General features: G+C 32.6%; 1 protein-coding gene across 2 annotated transcripts in view; it reads right to left on the bottom strand.

Annotated features, from left to right (window-relative positions):
* Nucleotides 1–24,916, bottom strand: part of MICU3 (mitochondrial calcium uptake family member 3) — a 96,293-nt gene that overhangs the window by 26,258 nt on the left and 45,119 nt on the right. Inside the window, exons 4-8 of one of the 2 annotated variants that reach the window (XM_072763615.1) lie at nucleotides 19,156–19,234; nucleotides 15,629–15,676; nucleotides 12,183–12,265; nucleotides 9,801–9,872; nucleotides 6,674–6,712 (exon numbers count right to left, since the gene is read on the bottom strand). In XM_072763615.1, the coding sequence (XP_072619716.1) occupies nucleotides 6,674–6,712; nucleotides 9,801–9,872; nucleotides 12,183–12,265; nucleotides 15,629–15,676; nucleotides 19,156–19,234 (321 nt within the window). The remainder of the gene's footprint in view (nucleotides 1–6,673; nucleotides 6,713–9,800; nucleotides 9,873–12,182; nucleotides 12,266–15,628; nucleotides 15,677–19,155; nucleotides 19,235–24,916) is intronic. The other variant, XM_072763616.1, reaches the window with a different exon arrangement.

Here is a 24,916-nt window from a genome sequence, read left to right as displayed (position 1 = left end):
CAGTGCATCTGCCAGTTCCACGATCTTGGACTTCCCACCTTCCAAAACAATGAGAAATGTTTGTTCTTTATAAACCACTCAGTTTATGGTATTTTTATTATAAAAACATGAATTGACTAAAACAGAAGGAAAGAAGGAAGAAAGGAAATAAAAGAAGAGAGATAGGAAAGACGGAAGAGAAAACAAAGTTAGGAAAAAAGAAGACTGATTTCAAGAAGGGAATATTATCACTGTGGTAAGCAGAATAATGGCTCCCTGAAGAGGTAAATACCCTATTTACAGTTAGTATCTGGGAAAGATTATACTCAGAGATTGGGCAGGCTTGGAAAACAAAAACAAAACAGAAGCCCAGAGAACCAGAGAGTAAACTGTCTTTACTATTAGTGATGCTCAAAAAACACATACACAAAAATTAAAAACAAACAATAAAAAAATTTGTATAATCTGTGCCATTATGACAACTGTGGCCTGGAAAACTATAATCTGAGACTTGTAATTTCAAATTACATAGAACTGCAATTTTCCACAGAAACACACACACACACACACACACACACACACACACACACACACCCTTCCTGGAAAAAAACACACCCTTAACCCAGTCCGTAATGAATCTCCACAGACACATTCCAACAAATACATGCTCAAAATACAAAATTACTAAACACAGAAGAGCATAAACCACCATAAGTGAGAACCAACAGAAACAAACAAACAAACAAAAATAGAAGACCTGCCAACTTCAGATATTGAAATTATTAGGTATTGAATATAAAATAAGTTTAATAAGCTTAAAGAATATGAAGCTGTATTTGAAAGGATTTTTTAGTAAAAACAAACTACCAAAAATTAGTTGGCTGATCAGAAAAAGAACTAAATAAAACCTCTGGACATTAAAGATGGAACCACTGAAGCTTAGTATTATATTACATGTAGCTAGAGAGAAAATTAGTGAACACGAATATAATATGAATAAGTTATACAGAAATGCAATGTGACGATAAAAATATGGCAAATTATTAAAGAAAGGTTAAGAGACATAGAAGACAACATGAATGTCTATGAAAGTTCCAGAAAGTAGTAACAGATAAAATGGTAAAAAGACTATATCCAGAGAGATATTGGCAATGAATTTCCAAGACTCAATGAAAGAAAACAATACCCATACTTGAGAAGCCTGATAAATTTCATGATAAATAAAGGCCAAAAGACAGATGCACTGTAGTAAAATTGTAGAATACCAAAGGAAACAGAATCTTAAAAGTAGGTAGAAAGAAAAACAAGATTAAGTACAAAATAATTAGATTCAGAGCTTACCTTTCAATTTCAATAACAGAAGCCAGAAGACTGGAATGATATAATTTGCTGAAAATAAATATCAAACTACAATAATATATCTAGTAAAATTATCTTCCCAAATAAGGGCACAGATAAATAAAGATAAAAAATGAATTCACAGAAACAGAACAGATTGGTAGTTGCTAGAAGCAGGTTGAGGGGTAGAGGAGTGGATGAAGATGGTTAAAAGATACCAACTTCTAGTTATAGGATAAGTAAGTCCTGGAGATGTAAGGTACAGCATGGTGACTACAGTTGATATTGTACTATGTATTAGAAGTTGCTATGAGAGTAGATCTTAAAAGTGTTCATCAGAAGAAAAACAATTTGTAACTATCTGAAGTGACAGAGATCAACTAAACTTACTGTTGTACTCATTCTCTAATATATATACATATCAAATTATGTTGTACACTTTAAACTGATATAGTATTATATGTTAATTATATCTCAATACAACTGGGAAAAAATAAGGGCAAAATAAAGTATTTCCAGAAATAATATCACTTGAGGATATATGTTCTGAGATTAATATTGTAAAAATTAGGAGAGAATGAGATTAAAAAGGAGATTAAGAAATGGCAAATATGTAATTCTAAACTAACACTGATACTATATATTTAAGAAATCTAGTTTCTGAGATTTAAAAAAAAAAATACTGTATAACCTCAAGTATCCCTGCCAGGAGAACGAAAGACATCAAAGCACTGTAAGACTATTTTTAAGGAAGAGGTGAAGATAGAGCCTATCTAGTGAGAGACTTCATTATTTTAAGTATACTTAGTATTAAAATTTCAAGAATAACTATACAAGAAATAGAAATATAATGAGTGTCTTCTAAACTAATAGGAAAATGAAAAGAGTAAAAATAAATCTTAGTTAATTCAAAAGAAAGGTAAGAAAGAAGAGTATACACAATGGCTAAAATAAATCCAAATAAATTAATAGTCACAATAATGTAAATTGACTGGATTTGTCAAATTCAAAAGTACAAATTATCATCCCATATAAAAAAGAACCAATAAAATACACAGATTATATGCTTTAAAGAAGACATATCTGGATATAAGGAGAGAGGCTGAAAAGATAGATCAGACTTCTATTAATGACAGGATAGTAAACAGCACTGACCTTCTCACTGACAATAACTGAAAAGGTTGGGCAAAATATAAAAGATTCTTTTTAGAAGTATCATAAAGACGTTATTTGCCTCTGGTACTGTGTTGATTGCTGGTGTGGTGGGTGAAACTGCTGGTGCCTTAGTACAGTGACAGCAATGGCATCAAAGACAAATCATTACATTCTATGTAAATCATTACATTCTTCAGTTCCATATACTCACATCAAAGAAATTCACTTAAGAATGTACTTGCTAAAGAATAAAACTTATAATTTTTAAAATTAACCTTTGAGCACACATATTTTTCATATTTATTGTGATGAAACTAGAAACATACATAAAGCACTTCTATCTTCTGAAGTATGATGGCTGTCTTGAGAAAAAAACATTAGTGCAAGGGTTTGTTTTGCAGGATGAACTAGTCATTTATTTCATGAACTGTCATTTTTACTTGAAAGAACAACGGCTAGAGAAACTGTAGTTATTCAGACTTTGGTAGCTGACAGGCATTTTTGTGAAAATGAACCAAGTGAGCCTGTCACTTCAGGCCAACAACTGATAGTATTTGTTGCCAAAGTAACAAGTTGCAACAGGTTGAATGCAGAAACATCTATGAGAAACAGCTCTCTTCTATTAAACCAGACATTATAGAGATTTGCAAAAAATGTGAAATACCATTTTCTTCACTACATTTTTAAACTTATTTTTCATAAAAAATATCTAACTTGTGAATTTATTATTTCTAAACAGATTAATAAATACTTTTAAATTTCTCTTTTAATTTCTAATGTGATAAATATAGATGCAACCAACATAAAAACTCTTTTGGGTCCTCTATACTTTTCAAGAATGTAAAGGGATCCAGAGAATAGAATGCTTGAGAACTGTTGTTACAGTAAAAAAATTAAGTGAACTAGGATTTGATACAACAGTGCATATGAAACTGACAATCCTGATGGTTGTGTCAAAGAAGCAAGAACAGAAAAATTCATATAATATTATTCCATTTGTATGAAGCACAAAAATGGGTAAAACTAATATTGTGGAGGATGCATTAAGTAGGTGGTGAAACCCCAAAGCAAAGCAAAAAAGTGATTTATATAAAAGTAATGATTGTGGTTATCTTTTTGGAGGAGAAGGAGGGATTATGACTAGAAAGACCTATGAAGGGGCATTTGGGGACATGGCAATGTTTTATTTATTGATATATATGAGGATTAAGCTTTTATTATTCTTTATTTTATATTTATATTTTGTTTGCAGTAAATTTCTGAACTAAAAAGTGTATTTTAAAAATAAGAGAAAGTTTCATCATTATTAGAGTAAAAAATAAAATAGAAATAGAAATATACAAAATATTAATAAAAATAAAGTTGATATATTTATTTTGACAATTATATTGATTTTTAGGCAAAAAAACATTTCTAGAGATCTGTCTTATATCAGGCAATAACAACACTTCAAAATATATAAAAAATTTAAAATAACAAAATTTTAAGTAGAAATTAACAAGTCTATCATTGTAATGTATACTTTAACATACTAATTAACAGATCAAGCTGACAAAAACATTAATGATACAGGTTTAAAACCTGTATTAACATGTTTGGTCTTAACAATATAACCCTATACCCCCAGCTGGAGAATACACATTCTTTTCAAACACAGACATTGTTTTAGTCCATAAAACATGTCTCAACACATGTTGAAAACTGTATAAAAATTGGCATGTTTTCTGATTACAACAGAATTAGGGTAATTAGAATAATCTTTAAAAAACTTAAAGAAATCATATGGGGCATTTCAAAGTAAAATATACTTGACTCTGCACTATTTATTCTTTTGAATTTTTTATACTTATTTTCATTGCTGTGGCAAGATAATCTAAAGTTGAATATGAGAAATATGGGAAGAATCACGGTTGTTTGCAACAGAAAAGGCTATAAGGTAACTATCTTCATAGATATGAAGGAGAATGTTCAACCTTACACTCTACCAAGAAATAATTTGACATAATACAGGCAGAAACTCCTGTAAGAGTGATTAAATTTTCTAACAGGCTATTGCAGAGGCCACAGAACCTCTCTATAGTCAAAGTCAGGAGGGTCCCTACCTTTCCTGAATGAAGTGCATTCAGGAAACTTCTTCCTAACAGTAGAATCTTAGGTTATATTCAGCTCCAGGATCTGTACTCGCATTAGATACTTTGACACTACAGTTGATCTACAATTTTGGAAACCAGCACATAACTACCAGTTAATATAGAACATTGTACTAATATATTTGTGCAATATGGATATCATGGTATTTCATATAAATTTTGGGGCCAACTAAATTTTTTTCTAATTTTAAACAAGTTTCCCTTGGTGCTTCCATTTTTAAATTTTTTAAAATAATCATCCCCTTCTGAACAAAAAATCATTCTATTAGAGGAAAAAAAAAGTCAGTATATATAACCAAGTAAACCCTAAGGGAGTTGAAAAGTCATGTAATCCATTTAATAATAAGATGGTGTCATTTAAAATGACATCAAGTTATATCCCCTTAAAATATGTGTTTTATATTCTTAGATGGAAAAATGATGTCTTCAGTTAAATAATAAAAATAAACAAACATTACCACAATAAAATGTAAAATCATATATTTACTTTCCTATTAAATAAGCAAATAATATAATTGAAATAGGCAATTTAAATCTGCTTAATATTATTCTCTTACTGTCTGAGTGACTGCAATTTGTATATGTAAATTAAACTAGAGCTATGTTAGTACCTGTTTCCTTTTAACAATAATATTCTGGAATGTATATGTTTAATAACTGCATAATCATCTATATGAAAATTATTTGCATTTAAAGGAAAAATATAAAATGCCAGTTGGAAAAATGGGTCATGCAATGACACACGAGATTAGAAGATTAAGTAATAAACTCACAAGTATTATTAACATTTATTAAGTGTTGGAGGGCATATGGCATTATAACCAGATTTTCATTTTATACATTCTTACAAATTTTTGCAATGATTAATAGAGGAACATTAAAATCTTTAAGAAAATGGCAGACTTTATCTAATGGAAAACAGTAGTGAATTTTGCTGTAAAAGTTCAAAGTAATTGTAAGGTATCAATTATGTTTCAGTCATAAGGATCTCATGGACTTGGCTTATTCTCCAACATGTTCTAGGTCCATTCCTTGTGGCTGAAGCAAGATAACTTGGGTTTATTTTTTGCTGAATCATTCTCCAATGTATGTTCAAATCTAGGACAGAGTTAATTTTATTGTTTGGAATTTTGATTAACTCTCCAACATAGGAGACAGCATACCTGCTTGTAGAGTTGGACACTATAACACTTTCAGCAGGACACTGAATCAGTAAACCTGAATTCAAGGGCTTCTCTCAGAGGGAGTTTCTATAATTTGAAAGATCCTTCTAAGTGACTTAAGGATCCTGGGGAAATTAAATGAACTGTGCACATTTACATACAAAAGGGGCTATGGCCTATTCTCAGTTGTTTAGTAGCTGGGCTAACCAACAAGCTCTGACTTTCCAGGAAGAAGGAAAGAAGAAGAAACCTTAGCATAAGTATATCCGGAAGATCATTTGCAGGAACTCTCAACTTTTTCAAGAAAAGAAGAGTCTGAAAATCATAATCCTCTTTGCGAAATAACATGATACACTGATATATTAAACATATCAGGTATCATACCAGACTTCTGTATATACCACAGGCAGTATCCAGTAATCAAAAATTTTAGAAAAATTTTGCAGAAATACTGATGACTAAGAAAAGTCTATCTATTAATATTCTCTTTATTAGAATTGAGAAAAGACTATATCTGATGGAAAGATCTAGATCTGAAAATACCTGTGTTCTGCAGGAGCATAGCCTGAGAATCTGCTCCATAATTTGTACTTAACTCTTCAAAAACTGCTGAAAAATATAAAATTTTGATTATTTTACCAGAGCTGTTGTTCACTCAGCTTTTCCTTATTTTAATCTAAAGTTAAAAATATACAATTGCTCTGTAAATTTTATTCTTCTCATAAATCTAGGAAGGAAATAAAAATTTTGGCTTGGCTGCACCTTATCATATTCATTAAATTCCTAAACATTCTCAATAGCAGATATAGCTGTATATAAAGAAATAGCATTATAAGTATAACAGGTGAGGGCTATTTACATAAAGAACATTTAAAGTATTGTACATACACTATTAGTAGGAGAATGGTATCCATAAAGTTGAAGACGCTGACATAGAGCACAAAGGGCCAAATGAAGTGTCACATTTCAGAATGAACCCAAGTATAGCAAAAGAAAAAAGAAAAAGACGACAAAATAATCAATTAGGAAGGGCAAATCATTATGCTACATTCTATATAGAGCACACACACAAGTGGGATAAATGTTAAAGATGAGTAGCAAAGTTTTCAAATCTCATATAATTAAATATTAAATGAATCTGCTCATTTCAACCATTTTCATTTTAACTTTCTGATAGAACTATTGCTTTGAGTAAAACATTCCTCTGAAGTACACAGTTCCATTTAGACATGCGTCAGCAATTCTATACGGGTTAGGGGAAAAATCTAGATGTAGCAGCATGGCAGTGGAAATGGTATGAGAGATCTGCAGTGGAATCTTGTTCTATTTTTAGTGCTGTGATCTTAGGCAAGTTAATGAACTTCTCTAAGATGGCTTTCTCATCTGCAAAACAGGTATGATACTTACCTGGCAGAAATGTAATGAGGACTACATGGGAGTAACATTTATAATGGATATAGCACAGTGTGTCTCAGAAACGTTATGCTGCCTTCTTTCCTTCTGAAGCATATACTGGTAAGTGGCTACATGTTTTAGCTCATTTAATCCCTGTAACGATCACATGTGGTCATTACTACTATTATCCCCATTGCACAAATTCAGAAACTGAGGCACAGGCAGGTTAGGACCTGTTCAAGGTCACCCAGATAATGAATGACAGAGCTAACATTCAGACTTTGAAAATCTGGCTCCTGAGCCTGTGCTACACTGTCTCCCTAATGGAATCTATATATTTTCACTATAAGCCAAATATCAACTGTTTAAAAACTCAAAAATCTCATCAGTTCAGATTTGCATTATTTAAAATGTGGCAATAATCAACAATATGTTACCTCTAATTATCAATGTTGTTAAACATAATAAAAATATTTGTAGAGAGTTGTACTGTCTTAGAATGTTGTTTGTTTAGTTCAGAGGCTGTACTAAAAATTATTTCTGAATTGTTTTAATAGCTAAAATATGTAAATAAATTTCAGGTGCACTAATTAAACTGTACGATAAACACCTATGAGAACCTGTGCAGATCAATGTCTCTAGGAAGCATTTCTTTACATATAAGCAAATTATACAGTATATTACTTATAAATTATTTTTGTTTTTTAAAACAAGTCTCCTCCGTATATTTACTAGAGAATGCTTCACTGACCTATATACATATAAAATTATACAATTTAGGGTATGCTAATATAATTTAAATTTCATAATTCAGATAGACTTTCCCTAATTAATCCAAGTTAGCGAGGTTTTATTGTATCACTATTATGAACTATTTGCATTAAATCAGCATTAACTTTACCTAAAGCTCAGAGCCCAGGTTTGTGCTGACACTGTAACTTTTCCCAATATGGGTTGTCTGCTATCATTTCTCCTTTTCCTCTCTCCCTTTGTTACTTGATTTATGTATTTTAGTAAATGTTAAAGATTAGAACAGTATTGTGTTTTTCCTGAAAGATCCATAACTCCTTTTTGGAAGTAGCATAAATAAACAAAAAAATATTCTGAAACTAATGTAAAAATTGTGTTTCAATTATGCTTAAATTACAAAAATTAAATTTGTATCTACCACTGAAATATAATCTATTCTATCACTGAGGTATATCAAAAGATTAATTAACAAGTTCATGTTTTATTAACAACTTGCTTATCCAGTTAAGTATATTTAATCTATCAAAATTAAAATAATTGCTTACTCGTTCAGTATGTTATCTACAGAAAACAAAATTTCTGAAGGTATTTAATTATCCATTGTTGTTTGCTAATACTCTAAAAAATGGCATTATGGGGTTAATTCCTTTGGGATTTATTGATTATAATTTGAAAACCATGAGACCTGAATTAGAGAACTTTAAATGCTCCTTTTAATCCTTGGCTAACATTATAATCAGCTCTTTGATTTTTTGAGTGTCTTCTGTAAGCTTTGTCAATTAGAATATTGGGGGTGGCTCAACAAATATTGATAACTATATCACAGTCAAAAATCCTATGAAAAATAGGTATTTCACATTCTGATAATCTGATTTTATTAATATAAATATAAATACACACTTAATCTATTAGGATTGAATATGGCACCATTTGCTACAGATAATCCATGTTTTTAAAAAACTTATTACATATCCTTACAACAATGAAAATAAAAAATGTTGCAACTCTCTGAAGTTAATTATTTGAATTCCAAGTAGACCAACTAAACTACTGTACAGAGCCACTAGTTTGCAAAGGAAACAGTTATCATTTACATCTCAACAAAACTGTGTTTCTGCTATCTAAGTAAGTACCAGATGAAAAATATGTTATAATGGGTAAAAGTGCAGTTTGGGAACTGCCCAGGTTAGACTCCAATCTTGGCTTTTCCATAATTACAGATAATAACAGAATTGTTGGCAAGTTAAATGCATGCAAATCATCTACTACAGTCCCTGATAGTAAGATCTCAGTACCTGTTTGTTATTTTTATTATGTGAACCTAGGATACTATCAGGCTGAACTATATGGGACAAAGAGAAAACTGGTAGGAAAATGGTGGGAAATGTTGCTTAACTCTACCTTCAGAATAAGTTGAAAACATTACTCATCCGTGAAGAGCCTGTATTTCTAAGAATTCAAAGAAACATTATTTCCTTGTTTTTGCTTCCACATTCATATGGCTGTAGTGCCACTAAATTCACTCACATACATAATTAAATCTTTGCAATTCACCTTTAAATTTTTTCATGCATAATGATCTGTATTAATCTATTATATGATATACCCTTCAAATCTCATGGTTAACAACAATATGGATGAAAATGATATAATGAGTGTGATTACAGACACAGATGTTTAATATCAATATTTGATATAATATTGATACAGATGCATATAAATCTGAAGCAATTTTTCTATGTAAGAACTTTAGGAAATTTTCCTGAAAGGGACAGCTCCAAAGTTACAGACTTTAAATATTCTTTCTCAACAAGAATAAAATAATTCTCAGCTAGAAAACCCACCTTAAACTACTATAAATTATTCTTACCAGCATTGCACGTTTTTCTTCATCTCCTTTTGTTTCTCTCTTTTCATTTTTTTTCCTGAATATCTCTTGAAGCTGAAAAAGAAAGTGATCACAAATAAAATATCCAGTGAGTTTCTTGGTACCTACTTACCACTCTGCTATGTATATATTCTAAAAGAATTAGCTTCATCTACCAAGAACATTAAAACTACTATAGATACATTTTCTGATACCAATTTTTTTTCCTGAGAAAAAGAAAACACACCCTTTGCAACTGGCAGCCCATGGTTCAGTTAAATGTGCACAATTATAGCTTTATCTCTAAGACATAAAGACAGGGAGTCTGTAACACAAATAAGAGATGAAGACTACTGGGGTATAAAGAACACTGGAATAGAATTCAAGGACTCTAGGGTTGAGCCCATCTTCTGTCACATGCTAATTTCATGATGGTGGACAGGTCATTCATGATGGTGGACAGGGAGAAGCAGGCTCCATGCACCGGGAGCCCAATGTGGGATTCGATCCCGGGTCTCCAGGATCGCGCCCTGGGCCAAAGGCAGGCGCCAAACCGCTGAGCCACCCAGGGATCCCCTGAATAGGTATTTTTAACTCGTTTCATTCTGTATGGCAATACTTGAAAGTCAAATAAAATGTAGTATCTCCCAAGACAGTAATGACACAAATACAGTACAAAATAAAAATTATTAACAAATATATTTATTTTCATACTTTTTCTTCATGAAAAGAGTTTTTATAGCAAAGGTTATTAATAAACATTTTATAAATAGGCAAAAGAATCATAGATTTTAGACCTCTATGAGGAAGTAAGCTCAACTCTACCCCCTGCTTTCAGGAATTCTTTGCTGTTTACAAATAAAACAAACAAACAAACAAAAAAATGACTTACAAAGGCAGCAGTATAGCCACTCCAAAGAGTACACTGCAGCTTTTTATAAGAGTATAAAGGGGAAACAGAAGTTCTCTATGAATGTTTTTACCTCCTATCTCCACAAACAGACAATATTCCAAATGGCGTCTATACAGGCATCTTTCAGCAGACTGAGTTCTAAAAGTTACTCTGTTAGTCGATGGGGTAGAACTTGGCAGTGTTGCCACAGAAAATTTATTAAAAATCATTTAGATTACTAGGCCCATTCTGAAAGACCTAAAGTTTTATGCTATTATAACAAAACTATATTAAGTTAAATCTGTGTATTTTAGCATGTTAGAACATATGTCTATTTTGCAGTGAAACTGGAAACTCTTACCTCCCCACCATCCTGAAAAGCACTCAAATGAAGGGCCCTTGATGGCTCTATGTCTAATTGTGTGGCTTAGGGACTGTCCTCAGGCAAGGGCTACATGGGTATTAGAGCAAGCCATTTGAGAGATCCCAGTAATTAATCTGCTGGCTTCCTTTTGAATGGCTACTGATTAGCTAGGACAAAGATTTTGATCTTTTCCCTTTCCTACCACAGAAAACCATGATTTCATAGTTTCTCTTCCACATTCCAGCCTCTGAGGAAAATAGTAAGCTGTTTAAGAGGTTTTTTGAGGGATTTTTTAATGGCTTGTTACAAAGGAAAATAATAAATAAAATGGCTATTTATTTACTATCTTTCCCTTTTCTCTTTATTAGGAAATACAGGTAAAAACAGAGTTGAACATAAATGCTAAGGGTAGGACTTGTTACTGTAAGGATCTCTTCTTCGGAGAAAAAATAGAATAGGCATTTTGTCACACAAGCAGATGCTTGTTCCATGGGTAAAAGGAAATAGAAAAATTCTGGAAGAGGGAGTGGCAAGATGAGTGAGCTGTGAGCAGTGAGATGATGTTGCCAAACAAGTACCAATGCTGAATCCATCAGGTAAGAAAGACTGAAGGTAGATAGGTAGATAGCTAAGAACCATCTTATTTCTTCTTACTTTAGATCACCCCTGTTCAAAGATAAGAGAAGGGAATAGCAAAATGGTGACAAGACTGGAATGTAAGGCAGTCATGAGTGGAAGAGAAAAGCAGAAAGAAAAATCACAAATCCTATTATGAGGAGGAAAGGAAGTTCTGTGGCAGAGCTGTGGCTGGGGGCTGATACGATGGGGTATGAGTCTAACTGAGCATATACCACCTCTCTGAATGGCCTGTATCCACCCAATGGAAAGTATCTGACTCATTTCAAATGTTCAGAAAACATGTAAACAAGTATAATCATCTTTATATAATGGGTACAATTTATATTTTTATAATATAAAATTATTTAAAGTACACAATACTATACTTCTTTAAGGTGAAAGCATAAATTTTTCACTCTTCCTTCTACATTATTCCAAATGATGCAAAAACATAAGAATATAAATAAGCAATATTTAACTATTGATGAAATGCAGCATTTAATATACATACCACCAAAAACTCCTTTTTATCCACCATCTCATTGCCATCAGTGTCAAACATGTTGAAAGCTATTCTAAAACCTGCATGTGGCTCTGCCAGAAAGAATAGAAAAGTACTTGTGAAATGGAAATTTTTTTAAAGATTTTATTTATTTATTCATGAGAGACACAGAGAGAGAGAGGCAGAGACATAGGCAGAGAGAGAAGCAGGCTCCTTGCAGGGAGGCCGATGTGGGACTCGATCCCAGATCCTGGGATCATGCTCTGAGCCAAAGGCAGACGCTCAACCGCAGAACCATCCAGGCATCCCTGGAAAAATGTTTTTAAAGTACAGTTGTAAAGAGTTAATTGTACAAAAATACTTTCTTTAACCAAGAGATTAAAAGCAGTAGGTTACTAATAGTTAAATATAATAAAAGCACTCTCTCGCGCGCGCACGCGTGCTCTCTCTCTCTCTCTCTCTCTCTCTATGTATATATATATATATTTCTGCTTCATTTATTAGCATACTTAGTAACAAAATTGATAATACACTTTGAAAGCATTTGTGTGATACCTGCTGCACAGCACAGACAGTAATATTTAACTACCTTACTTCTAAAAATAAATACTTCTTTTTGTTATCCAAGTTTGTCAGTTTAAAAGGGAAATATCAAATCATCACTTATGTTCAACACTTAGAACAAAAGAATAAAAATATGACACAATGGTCCAGTCCTGATTCTTAGGAAAATCACAATGGAAATGACCTATGAAAATAAATGTCAAGCATAAGAGATTACATATTTGAGTTTAAACTTCTAGAAGCTTCAGAAGCAGAAACATTAAAAAGGCTTGAATAATTCTCAATTCCCCCAAAATACAAGGAACAATTGCTTTTCTGAGAAAGACATACTTTTACACACTAAGAACTGTTTTAATTTTATGAACCTTATAATGAGGGTCAATCCCTTTATCCCTTCTAAAGCATAAAGAAGAAAATCTGAACAGAAGAAACTTTGAATATGTCCTTCAAAGAAGAGCTCAGTGCACATGCCTTTGAGAAACATCTGACCTTTGTTTTTCTTAAAGAATTCATCCATTCATTTATTTTAGAAAGAGGTAGATAGTGCATACACACACACACACACACACACACACACACCCAGGTGCATATGCATGCATGAGGTGGGGAGGGGCACAGGAGGGGGGGAGAGAGAATTTCAAGCAGAATCTGTGCTGAGGCAGAGCCTGATGCAGGGGTCAACCTCAAGACCCAGAGATTATGACCTGAGCCAAAAACCAAGAGTCAGTAGCTTAAGGGGGACTGATCCACCTAAGTGCCCTTCTGATCCTTTCTTTGGAGATGACTGGCAAAAAGTTTTTAAAAGGGGCCTCCCACAGATACATTTGGTATTACCTGTCATAAAACCTTGAAGCTAGCAAAAGAAAAGCATGTAATCCTACTTTCTTAACCAGTAATAACTGTCTCCGAATATAATGGAAACAGAAGCCAGTCTTATATGCAAGCTCATTTCTTGCATATAGTTTAGTAACTGAACTTTCTTTCATTAGCATTCAGTTAAGAAAGAAAACATTTCATCACCTCTGATAACCCAGTTTTAAGCTTTAAAATGATCTTTAAAATGTACAATGAAAAGAAGTCCTTACAAGCACTGTTTGGAAGGGAAAATGAAGTTAAAACAATAAAAAGCAAAGAAGAAAGAACCATAGACAGGTAAGGTGGATTCTCTAGCCCACTCCCTACCAGCTCTGTTTTCACATTTCTGTTGGTTCTACTCTAAAAGACATTACAATTTTTTGGTTCAAATTCCCAGAAGTTTCTCAAGTGGGTCCTGAACTCCAAAGAAGATTCACTGCATTCAAAGATCCCAACCTTTACATATAAGCAAAACCACCATGTATTTTTTCCAGCACTCTTAACCATACCCTGTAGCATCTCAACAAATGGTTTTCCTAACCAGTTCTATTTTATTCTTGCCAGTCACTCTGCTGCTTTAGGTATTTCAAAAACTTAGAGTTTTATAAACCAAAGTTGTTCTATAGCTAATAACATTAACTTTTTAACAAGTCTCTGAGACACTCCCTGGCACTCTTCTCTAGTTTTCAAGGCATATTCCTCATTGACTATCCTTGAATCATAGTGTCTTCTAGTCTGGAACAACCTCAGATAGTGCTATTACCACCTGCACCAACGCTTCTTGTTCTTCAGCACCAACATTTTAATTTCATTTTGAGTCCAGGAGAAAAAAAAATACAAGAGAAAAATAAAGGATGATAATTTTCGAAATACATATGCACAATGTACATTCCCCAAACTTCCCGTAATAGAACTCCAACATAACATTTATTACTAAATTCAGAATAACACAATGGCTCTTAATTTACTAATCCTAGAAGTACAAGGAATTTTAGGACTTGTTTCTAATGACAGAGTTTCACTGATAATTTGTATTTCCATACATCTCTACAAATCCCCACAAACAGAAATCCCTCTAGTGATATTCTTCCATTTATTCTTTTTTTTCACTCATTTACCAACTGGTTTTTGATAGGCTACCATGTGCTAGACACTGTCCCTGATACAGAGATGGACAAAAAAGAGACAATCTTTGCCATCATGGACTTTGCATTCAAATATGGGGAGATAGATAAGAACATGAAAACCAAAAAAAACAAATACTTTCAAATAGTTTTAAATGCTATGAGGAAAATAAAGCAGGGTAAAGGGATAAAAAAGGGAGAGGTAAGAGAGGGAGCCATTTTAGGGAAGACTGTCAAAATGGGTCCCTATTTCACATTCAAAGGAAACCTGAATAATGTTTATTATCATGAGGCTCTTGAGGAAAAAGCACTGATGGCAGAGGGAGCAGAAAGGACAAATTCCTGAGGTGAGAATTCAAGGAACAGAAAAGCCAGGTGGCTGCCTCACAGTCAACGGTAGCAAGTAAGTTCCTGCATTAAATGCAATGAAATTTAACTGAAAACATTAGTAAGCCCTTCATATATTTCATAAAAATTGCTGCGTACGAAAGGCAGAGAATTACAAAGCTGTTTTAGGATGTAAGATGGGTATTCTGATACACTCGCTAGTTAGAAGACTCATTCTTTCACACTAGTCTTAAGAAATATGTGATTTCAATGAGTGTACTAGGAAATTTACAAATCCCTATATGACTTTCATGTAGATTAAACCACAAGAACTATGATATAGTTATGATATATGATATAAAGCTTATAATTTATGAGCATAAATACACCATAAAAACATTTATGTTTTCGACTCTTAATAGTGTTATGATTAACATTTGCTGCTAACATTTAGACATGAGTTTTGCAAAATAACCATGGATAATCTAAGGTGATTTTCAATAGTAAGAGAATCTAAGATTTATTTTGCAAGATTCACATTTAAAAAGAAAACTATCCAAAAGTAGATTTAATGAGTACACTTACTTGTTAAAATACATAAAAGAAAAAGATATTCTGTGTAAGAAATCACACCTAGAAGAAAAACAATATTAGTAATGCTATATTTCAAATATTACTTTATATTTATCAAGTAAAATATTATTCTTATAACAATAAGCAATATTAATAAGGAACTTATTTAAAGAACTAAGTATTGTCTTAAATAAGACTAAATTATTATAAAAACACAGCAAAAGAAGCAACACAATTAACTGATTTGTTTCACAATGCCTCCGTAGAAACCCATGCAAAATTCCCATTAATGCTGCTAGATATATTGGCAAAGAAAGGAAAATTATACTATTTACTAACTTTAAACTTATGTCAATGGATGAATCTAACATAAAACAAAAAGGTTGAAAATGGTTAAACTTTAAAGTGTTTAAAGTGCTTAATTACTTCTTAGTAACTCTTGAAAAAAAACATTTAGATATTCTTGCTTACAAATCAGATTTCTGTATTGCATTAAAAAAATGAAACTGTATTTACCACTTTTCTGCTTTCAAGTTACCATTTATTATTCTTGACAAACTTAATGCTTCTATCAAATGTACTCTAAGATATATTTGTTTTAATTAAATGGCTTACATTTTCTGAATATTGCATCCTGAATTCCCTGTAATCCCAGAATTACAAAGCCTAAAAGGCATTTGTTTGTAATAAATACAAATATATAATCTGTTACTCAGAATCTTGCTTTTGGATGTAACACCCAAAACTAGAATAATGCTTAGCTGAGTTTCCAGGTGGACCTTGAGAAAATTAAAATCAGGAATAAGTCAACAACACTTCTCCAGATATCAGATAATTCTAATGTTCAGTAAAAAGGTGTACAAAAACCCTTAAGTAATCAGATCATAAACCTTGAAACTCCATTTTACCTGATGTTCTTTTAGGCTACCCCCTCTTTGTTACAGAACAAAGAAAGGAGTCACTGACAGGCAGTTTGTCAGAAGACTTGAAGGGAACTGGCTAGAGGCCCTGAAAGCATTCCCTTCTTTTGTTTATACTACAATATTGTGACCTATGGACAGATAGTTCTGGTTGACTGCCATGAATGTTATGGGAGAAAGATTCTGGAATGGTCAATGTATATAAAGATACAATACCTAGGTTCCATAGGATCCCTCAAAAAGGAAGGAAGGAAGGAAGGAAGGAAGGAAGGAAGGAAGGAAGGAAGGAAGGGTAAAAAGAAAGAGAGGGAGGAAGGGAGGAAGGAAGGAAACAAGAAAACAAGAAAGGAGGAAAAAAGGAGAGAAGGAAAACAGGATTAGAAAATGGGCTCTATGTCACTATAATCCATCTCACTGACTGTTGTTCTAACTAACCTGGTGGAATACAAAAGAGATGCTGGTTGGTATAAAGAAGTTTAATAACCACTATGTATCTTTTATTTGTTAATTGACTCAAGATTTCCCTCAGTGAACAATTATTTAACAGTTAGAGTACTAATCATAGTTATCATGGCAGGTACTTGTCTGTAGGACCAAACAGTCTCTGGGGTAGTATAATCCACAGACAAGGAAAACAAAGTTAAACTCAGGATATAATTTAATAAAAATGATCAAGGAAAAGAGAAAATATTACTAAACATGAACTGTCTGGATTCTTAATGCTCTCCAATTACAAAAGTGGAAAACTATTAGACTGACCTTCCAATTTATTTTAAGGCCACTCAAGATCAAAAAAATAAAATAAAATAAAATAAAAATACATATGCTAAGCATATAGTAATGTTGTGATCTTTAGAGAAAGAGGGTAAGAAAGATGTCAACTAGGTTTCTTTTAAAAATTCAATAAAAAAATGTTCTAAGGGAAGTTCCTTAAAAACATATTTAGTTCCTATATCATGAGACATTACAGTTGGCTGTTATAACTAAGTTTATGTAATATATGTCTTCAAAAATGTTGCATATCAATTACTTTTTTGTAAAACTGTATAACATTTTCTTGCTGGGTAATATTTTAAGCAGATAAAATTCATTTGTAAATTAATCTTCAATAGCTCATTGGTCACATGTGGCTATCTAAATTTAAAACAAATAAAATTAAATATAATAAAAAATTCAGTTCCTAAGTTACAGTAGCCACATTTCAGATGCTTAAAAGCCCACATCTGGCTAGTGGCTACTATGGGAGACAATACAGAAATAGAACATTTTCAACACTACAGATAATTCTGTGGGATAGCAATGAATAGATCATTTCCCCCAAAAAACTTGCAAATATGCATGTAACACAGAGATTAGGGCAAGCCTAAACCTAGGGGTGCCATATTTAACCCTTTCTTTGAATACAAAGAACCACACATTTATTTTTCTCAGATTATACTTGATCCAATTTGTATTTTCCCATGGGAGGTGTTAACTAAATATTTTTAAATTTGCTAACTTATGTTTCTGAGCTTTGAATTTTCCTGATCCTATCATCCCACTCTAAGACTTGAATGACAATCTTTAAAGACAACTTCCAGGAAAAGACTTCTAAGAGCTTTAAAGATTCCATGGCCCTGATTTCACAAAGATTTTAAAAACCTACTTATAAAAAGCCTACAGTAAAAGGTAAGGTGTTTACCCCTTTCAGACTCCATGTGAAAAAGGTAGAAGCAATCTGAATTTCTAATTCTACTCAGATAAAATACATGGATTATAACTACTCCTTTAAAATATTTGTCTTCATGCTAGAATATATATAATTATATTTAAAGCAATATCCATTAAAATTGATGAAGATGAAAAAGCTAACTATGTAATTTCTTTAACATTTTATTTCGTATACTCATAATGGAGAATATTAAAAAGTTTATTTACAAGAAAAATTCCTTTTTAAGATTAAAGAGATTTTATTAATTAGTCTTTTCTATAAATATGTACAAAAAGTAGAGTGTAAAAGAAAACTGCAATAAAGCTATATAATCTCATTGCAAGGAAATGTATGAATTAAGACTTAGCTTAGAAACATAAAAATGGATCATACAGTAGGTCGAAAAAGTGGATTTTGCAGTGCATGTTATTTTGAAAAGAAACATATTCAAACTGGGTGACCAAAAGACGCATCCAACATGCAAAGGCAGAGGCAGACTCCCTGCTGAGTAGGAAGCCTGATGTGGGGCTCAATCCTAGGACAAGAGCCAAAGGCAGATGCTTAACCAACTGAGCCACTCAAGTGCCCTGAAAAATGCTTTTTGTAAGTAAATATATCCTATACTGCTCAATGATTAAAAAATAATTTTTGTAGCTATAACAGTTCATTTAAAAAAATAACAGTTCATTTTCTTCTAAAATATTTGAAAGACATGAATATATATAAAAATAAGAACCACCTTTAATCCTGCTACCCAGAAACAATCATTAATATTTTGGTATTTTTCTTGTCAGTTCTTTCTCTATGCACACACACATATACACACATATGTAACTGTAAAACAATTTTAAATATAAGGAAAATATATATAAAGAGTATAAATAATATAACGTCCATTTCAAAATGTATAACTACTAAAGTTAACTTGCCTTTTTCTTTAAGATTACGAAAAAGCTTTGATGATCCTTTCCAAACTGGTGGTGTTTCTGAGAGCATTTGATTTAATTCCTATAACATAAGGTATTATAACATTGATTAATAGGTAAACTACTTGCTTATAAAACAGATAAAAAAATTTTAATGCCTTATACAAAAAAATTCTCCACTTAAAAGACCTGAGATATGGTTATATTTATTCTATTCTATATGTGTGGTTCGTTTAACCACAAAATCCAGTATTTGCCCATAGTCCAAACATAAATTATAAAGAAGCAATATTGAATTCAATTAGAGCTACCAAAAATTTCAGATAAATTTAGCAACTGGAGGAATACATATAAAATAATAAAATTAAGATAAAACAGTAAGTTTAAGTTCAGAAACCAGTTAGAAAAGGATAGTTTCATGAAAGTGTTAAGTAATGTTGGATTTCCTTATCAAGGTCAGAAATGATGACCTAGCTTCACATGCTGTCTCTTTTCTGTAGCCCTCTTGGGTTTAGGGAGTTTTGTAGAGGAAGTAAATGAACAGAAGATCAAATTGAGAAAGAATAAAGAATATTTTGGTGGTGACTCAAAGAATGCTGACATCAGATGAAGTACAAGTGCAAGGGTATTGAGTGATTGTGATCACTATTTCCTTTTTTTTTTCTAATTTTAACTTAAATATTCAATTAAGAATATAGACTTCAATTGCTTAGTCAGTCTTTTTTGTTTTAAATCAAATTACCACAGCAGTTTGGGAAACTATTTTGGAAAAATTAAACATTTGAATCATTGCTCAGATACGAAAGGAATTTTGAATTTATTGTGCACACTAAGTACAAAATAATTATCTGAAAATTATATTTTGGCTAATTGTGAAGAAAAATTCATAAGGATTTGATGAGATAAATTGAAATAAGTTGAAATAAGAAAGGTAATTTGCTAAGTAACCACTGAAAAACACCAGAAACCATTTCTATTTCCAGAACTGATTCTTCTTACTCAATGTGAGGTTCCCCAATAACCCAGGCATAACCTGAGAACTTGTTAGAAAAGCAGAATTTCAGTTCCTATCTCAGATCTACTGAACCAGAATATGTATTTTTAACAAGAACTCTGGGGGATTTTTTTTTTTTTTTTGCACATTCCAGTTTGAGAAGCACTTTAGACAAACCCTTCCTGATGTGGTTGTATCTAAAAATGTTCTGTGACATTATAAACCATTTTTTTTCTTTCCCTTTTTTTTTTTATTACAAAGCTGTCTGACAGGCAAATAAGGAAATCCTGTAATGCCAAAAGCAGGAGAGGTATTTTTAGGGAGTTTATGGATTCCCTGAAGCCCATCTGTGAACTGTGCTTTCATTTCCTTCATAATGCTATCTATCTCTGCACTCCAAGTAACAGATGCTATCAATCAGTAGTGTCTGATTAGAGTAGCAATAGTACAGAGGTAAGAATTCAGGTATGAATAATGATGAGAAACTAGATTATTTACTCCTTAAACAATAATAAACTCAAATATTTTTGTTAGAGATTAAAAAGAACATTCTGCATATATTTTATATACTTTAACATATACCATATCTATTATATAAATCTTAACTCCTTTCTCCACTTTAACTATTTCTATGTATTCAACTTCATCTCTTCTATCTTGAACTCAACTAGAGTTTACAACCAAAAGAATCATAGCTACCCTATGACTGAGTGCCCTCTATGTGTTTAACAATGGGCTAATACAATCTCTCATTTAGTTTTATTTTTTATTTATTTTTTAAAATTTATTTATGATAGTCACACAGAGAGAGAGAGAGAGCGAGAGGCAGAGACATAGGCAGAGGGAGAAGCAGGCTCCATGCACCGGGAGCCCGACGTGGGATTCGATCCCGGGTCTCCAGGATCGCGCCCTGGGCCAAAGGCAGGCGCCAAACCGCTGCGCCACCCAGGGATCCCTCTCATTTAGTTTTAAAAAACAATCGTCATTATGCATATTTTATTGAGATTTAAAGAGGATAAGAACTCACCCAGGGTCACACAACTACTAAACGATTCGCCAGATCCTTACTGACTAAGCAGTTTATTTTAGTAATAATTTGGCTTCTTCTGGTCTGGATTATCTAATTAACACACTCTGATCTTTGTCTTTTGTTCGCTTTAAGAAGTTTTAAAATGTATTAAAATCTGTATTTCCACTCAGACTGGGAATTTCTTTCCCCATTCCCAGCCCGTCATATGTCTCTTACATGTGGTGGTGGTGTAATAATAAATAATTTGACTGGCCTTTGCCACTGGTTCCTGGAAGACTCTATATCCCTGAATCACACTTAGGTTATGGGATGCCCCAGGACAGGTTACCGATCGCCAGAAAGAACAACCATGGGATTAGAGGATTAGGCTCTGAACTCTCCCTACCTCTGGGGAGGGGTAGGGAAAGAGACTGGAGATTGAGTTCAATTATATCTATATAATGAAACCCTCAATAACAACTCAATACCCAAGCTCAGTGGAGACTTCAAGTTGGTAAGTATACTGACATGCCAGGAAGGGTGACACACCTCTCCATGGGGAGAGGGCATGGAAGGTCTGTGTTTGGAATCTTCCTATACCTGTCCTCAGAGTCTCTTTATGTGGCTAGTCCTGTTTGTGTCCCTTAAAATAATTATAAATTGTTAATTATAAATATAAACGTGCCTGAATTTTTAACCAGTCTAGCAAAGTACTGAATTTAAAGGGGAATTATGGGAGCCTCTTGGATTTGTAGCCAGTTGGTCAGAAGCATGGGTGGCCTGAGGACCCTTGAACTTGTAGCTGGCATCTGAAATAAGGGCAGTGTTGTTATGGACTGTGCCCGTATATCTGAGGAGTCTGACACTAACTCTGGGTGGTTAGCATCAAAGTTAAATTGTAGTATTGCAAGTTGGTGCTAAATAAATATTTGCTGGGTCAAACTCATTTTCCTAGAATTATAGTTGCCTTGTAAAAGATTTATATAATTGTCTTAAATAAATACAATTTTGTCTTATATAGTTAATATATATACATTATAGGAAAATTAGCAAGTACTGAAAATAAAAGCTAATTATAATCCAGGTATGAACCATAATTGAAAGTTTTACTTAAATCCTTTTAGTCTAATTCTTCCTCTAGGCATAATTACATAGCATTTTTGTTGTTGCTGCAAATATTATTTTCTACATATTGTTTTATAACATACTCTTTACACTTAATACTTCATGGGCATATTTTCCTGCCAAATATTCATTTCATTTTAATGGCTACACAGCCATTAAAATATTAGCAGTTCTGAAATGTAACTCTTTATACTTTTGAAAATTATTATGGAACCCAAGGAGATACTGTTTATCTGGGTTATATCTATGAGTGTTTAATGCATGTGGAAGTAGATATGATAATTTTTTAAGATCTATTTATTTTAAAGAGAGAGAGAGAAAGAGAAAGTGAGCAAGACTGAACATGGGGATGGGCAGAGGGAGAGGGCGAGAATCCTTAAGCAGACACTCCGTGAGCGGGATGTCCTATGCGAGGCTTGATCCCAGGACCCTAAATCAGTCCTGAGTTGAAATTAAGAGCTGGCTGCTCAAACAACTGAGCCACCCAGGCACCCTGAAATGAAAAATCTTTAAAACGTAGAAGTGTATAAACGTATATTCTATTAGGTGTCAGAGTGATGGTATCATCACTCAACACGTAGTGCCTAGACAACTACACGGTACACTTGTGAGAGAATGAAAGTAATAAAACAAGTATCTTCTCGGTGTTATTATAAAAATATTTTTTACTTCATGGACTCCTGAAAAGGTGTTTGCACTTTAAGAAGAGCCAGTCTATATTATTCTGCAACTTGCTGTGTTACTCAATCTTCAATCTTCTAGGTTCATTCATGTTGATTCCTATAGCTCAAATGTATTTATTCACTGTGGTTTTGTATTCCTGTAATTTGTCTTTGATATGCCTATTTCACAATTCTTTTATTCATTTCTCCACTGACTGACATTTATGTTCTTTTTTCTATTCTGGCTATTACTTGATGCTGTAGAAAATGTGTACAGTACTACTGGTATATTTCTCTAGTATACTTCTCTAGAAGTAGACTTTTTGATATACACTTTCAAATTTATTAGATATTGCTAAATTTCTCTGAAAAGTGAATATGCAAATTTACACCCTCACCTGGTTCTTCTTCTTCCTTGCTAATTATTGGTACTGTTAGATTTCTGGAAGCTGATAATCTGATGGGTGTGAAATAGTATATTATTGGCTTAGTTTGTATATCCCTAATCACTAGTAAGGTTGAGATTCCTTTTTTTTTTTTTTTTTTTTTGAGATTCTTTATATATACTTACCAGCCATTCTACATTTACCTTTTTTTTTTCATATTGAGCTGATCATCCTTTTTTATCAATTTACAGGAATTTTATACGAGTACAGTACATTTAATGTTTTTTGTTAATATAGTGCAAGCATATTCTCCTATTTGTCACATCTCTTTTAATATTGCTGGCACTCTTTTTATGCCAAAGTTTTTGATATTTACTTTAGTAAAATTTTCCAAGACTTCCTTTGAGTTTTGCTATATGTGTCTTATCTAATGAAACCTCTTGCATCCTTTATTTTACTTCTAACATTTCAGAATTTTTGCTTGTCAAAGTAAGAACTTAATCCATCTGAAATTTACTTTTGTATATGGTGGTCAGTTTGATATTTAATTTCATTTAGCCCCATGTTAGAAAGACTACTGTTCCAATACCTAAAGGTCAATCTTTCCTCCAGTGATTTATAGATCTTCCCATACATGCCTGGGTCTGTTTCTGGATTCTATATTCTATTATTTTCATCTAATTAAAAAATTCTTGCAATAATATAATGCTATTTTAATTATAACTCTATTATTAATCTTAATATGAGACAGGCCCAATGGTTCCCATCCTAATGTTCATCTGTTTGCTTCCCTTCCATCCTTTTCAGAATTGTTCTGAAAATTCTGGGCCCTTACGGTTCCAAATGAATCATCAGTGAACATGATATATTTCTGTATACTTATATTATTTTAAAAATATAATAATATCTTGCACATCTTCTGTTAGGTATACTAAGATCTAAGAGTTTTTGTTGCGATTGTGGGAAGTGTCATATTTGATAGCACAGTTTCTAACTGCTGTTGTTGATGCAGAAACACCAGCAGTGACCTTACTAAGTTTAGTAAAACTAAATTTGAATAAATTTGAAATCTATGCATTTTTATATTTTTCTCTCATAGTTATTGTCCCAATCCTTAGAACCTCTTTCTTTTATCTCGTCATACTATACATTAGAGCCTGAGTTAAGTTTACCTCAAGTTTACATTTGCATAATTCTCAGTACCCCTGAGCATGACTATATTTAGAGACAGGGCCTTTACAAAGGTTAATTAAGTTTATTAAATGGGGTTATTATGGTGGGTCCCAATCTAATATGACTGATGGCCTTATAAGAAGACATCAAGACAGAGACATGCACAGAATAATGACGTGTGAAGATGACACGGGGAAGAAATGGCCATCCACAAGCTGAGAGAGGCCTCAGAAGAAACCCATCCTGCCAGTAACTTGATCTTGAACTTCCAGTCTCCATATCTGTGAGAAAATAAGTTTCTGTGGTTTAAGCCACCTAAACTTTGGTATTTGTTATAGCAGCCTCAGCAATTTACTATACTACTTTAGCCTAGATTTATAGTAAAACAGTGAGTAATAGCTGTGATAGCAGACAT

The sequence above is a fragment of the Vulpes vulpes genome, chromosome 7, assembly GCF_048418805.1.
Source record: "Vulpes vulpes isolate BD-2025 chromosome 7, VulVul3, whole genome shotgun sequence".
Lineage (NCBI taxonomy): Eukaryota > Metazoa > Chordata > Mammalia > Carnivora > Canidae > Vulpes > Vulpes vulpes.
The sequence above is the reverse complement of the archived record's forward strand: the minus strand, read 5'-3'. Positions and strand labels throughout refer to the sequence as shown.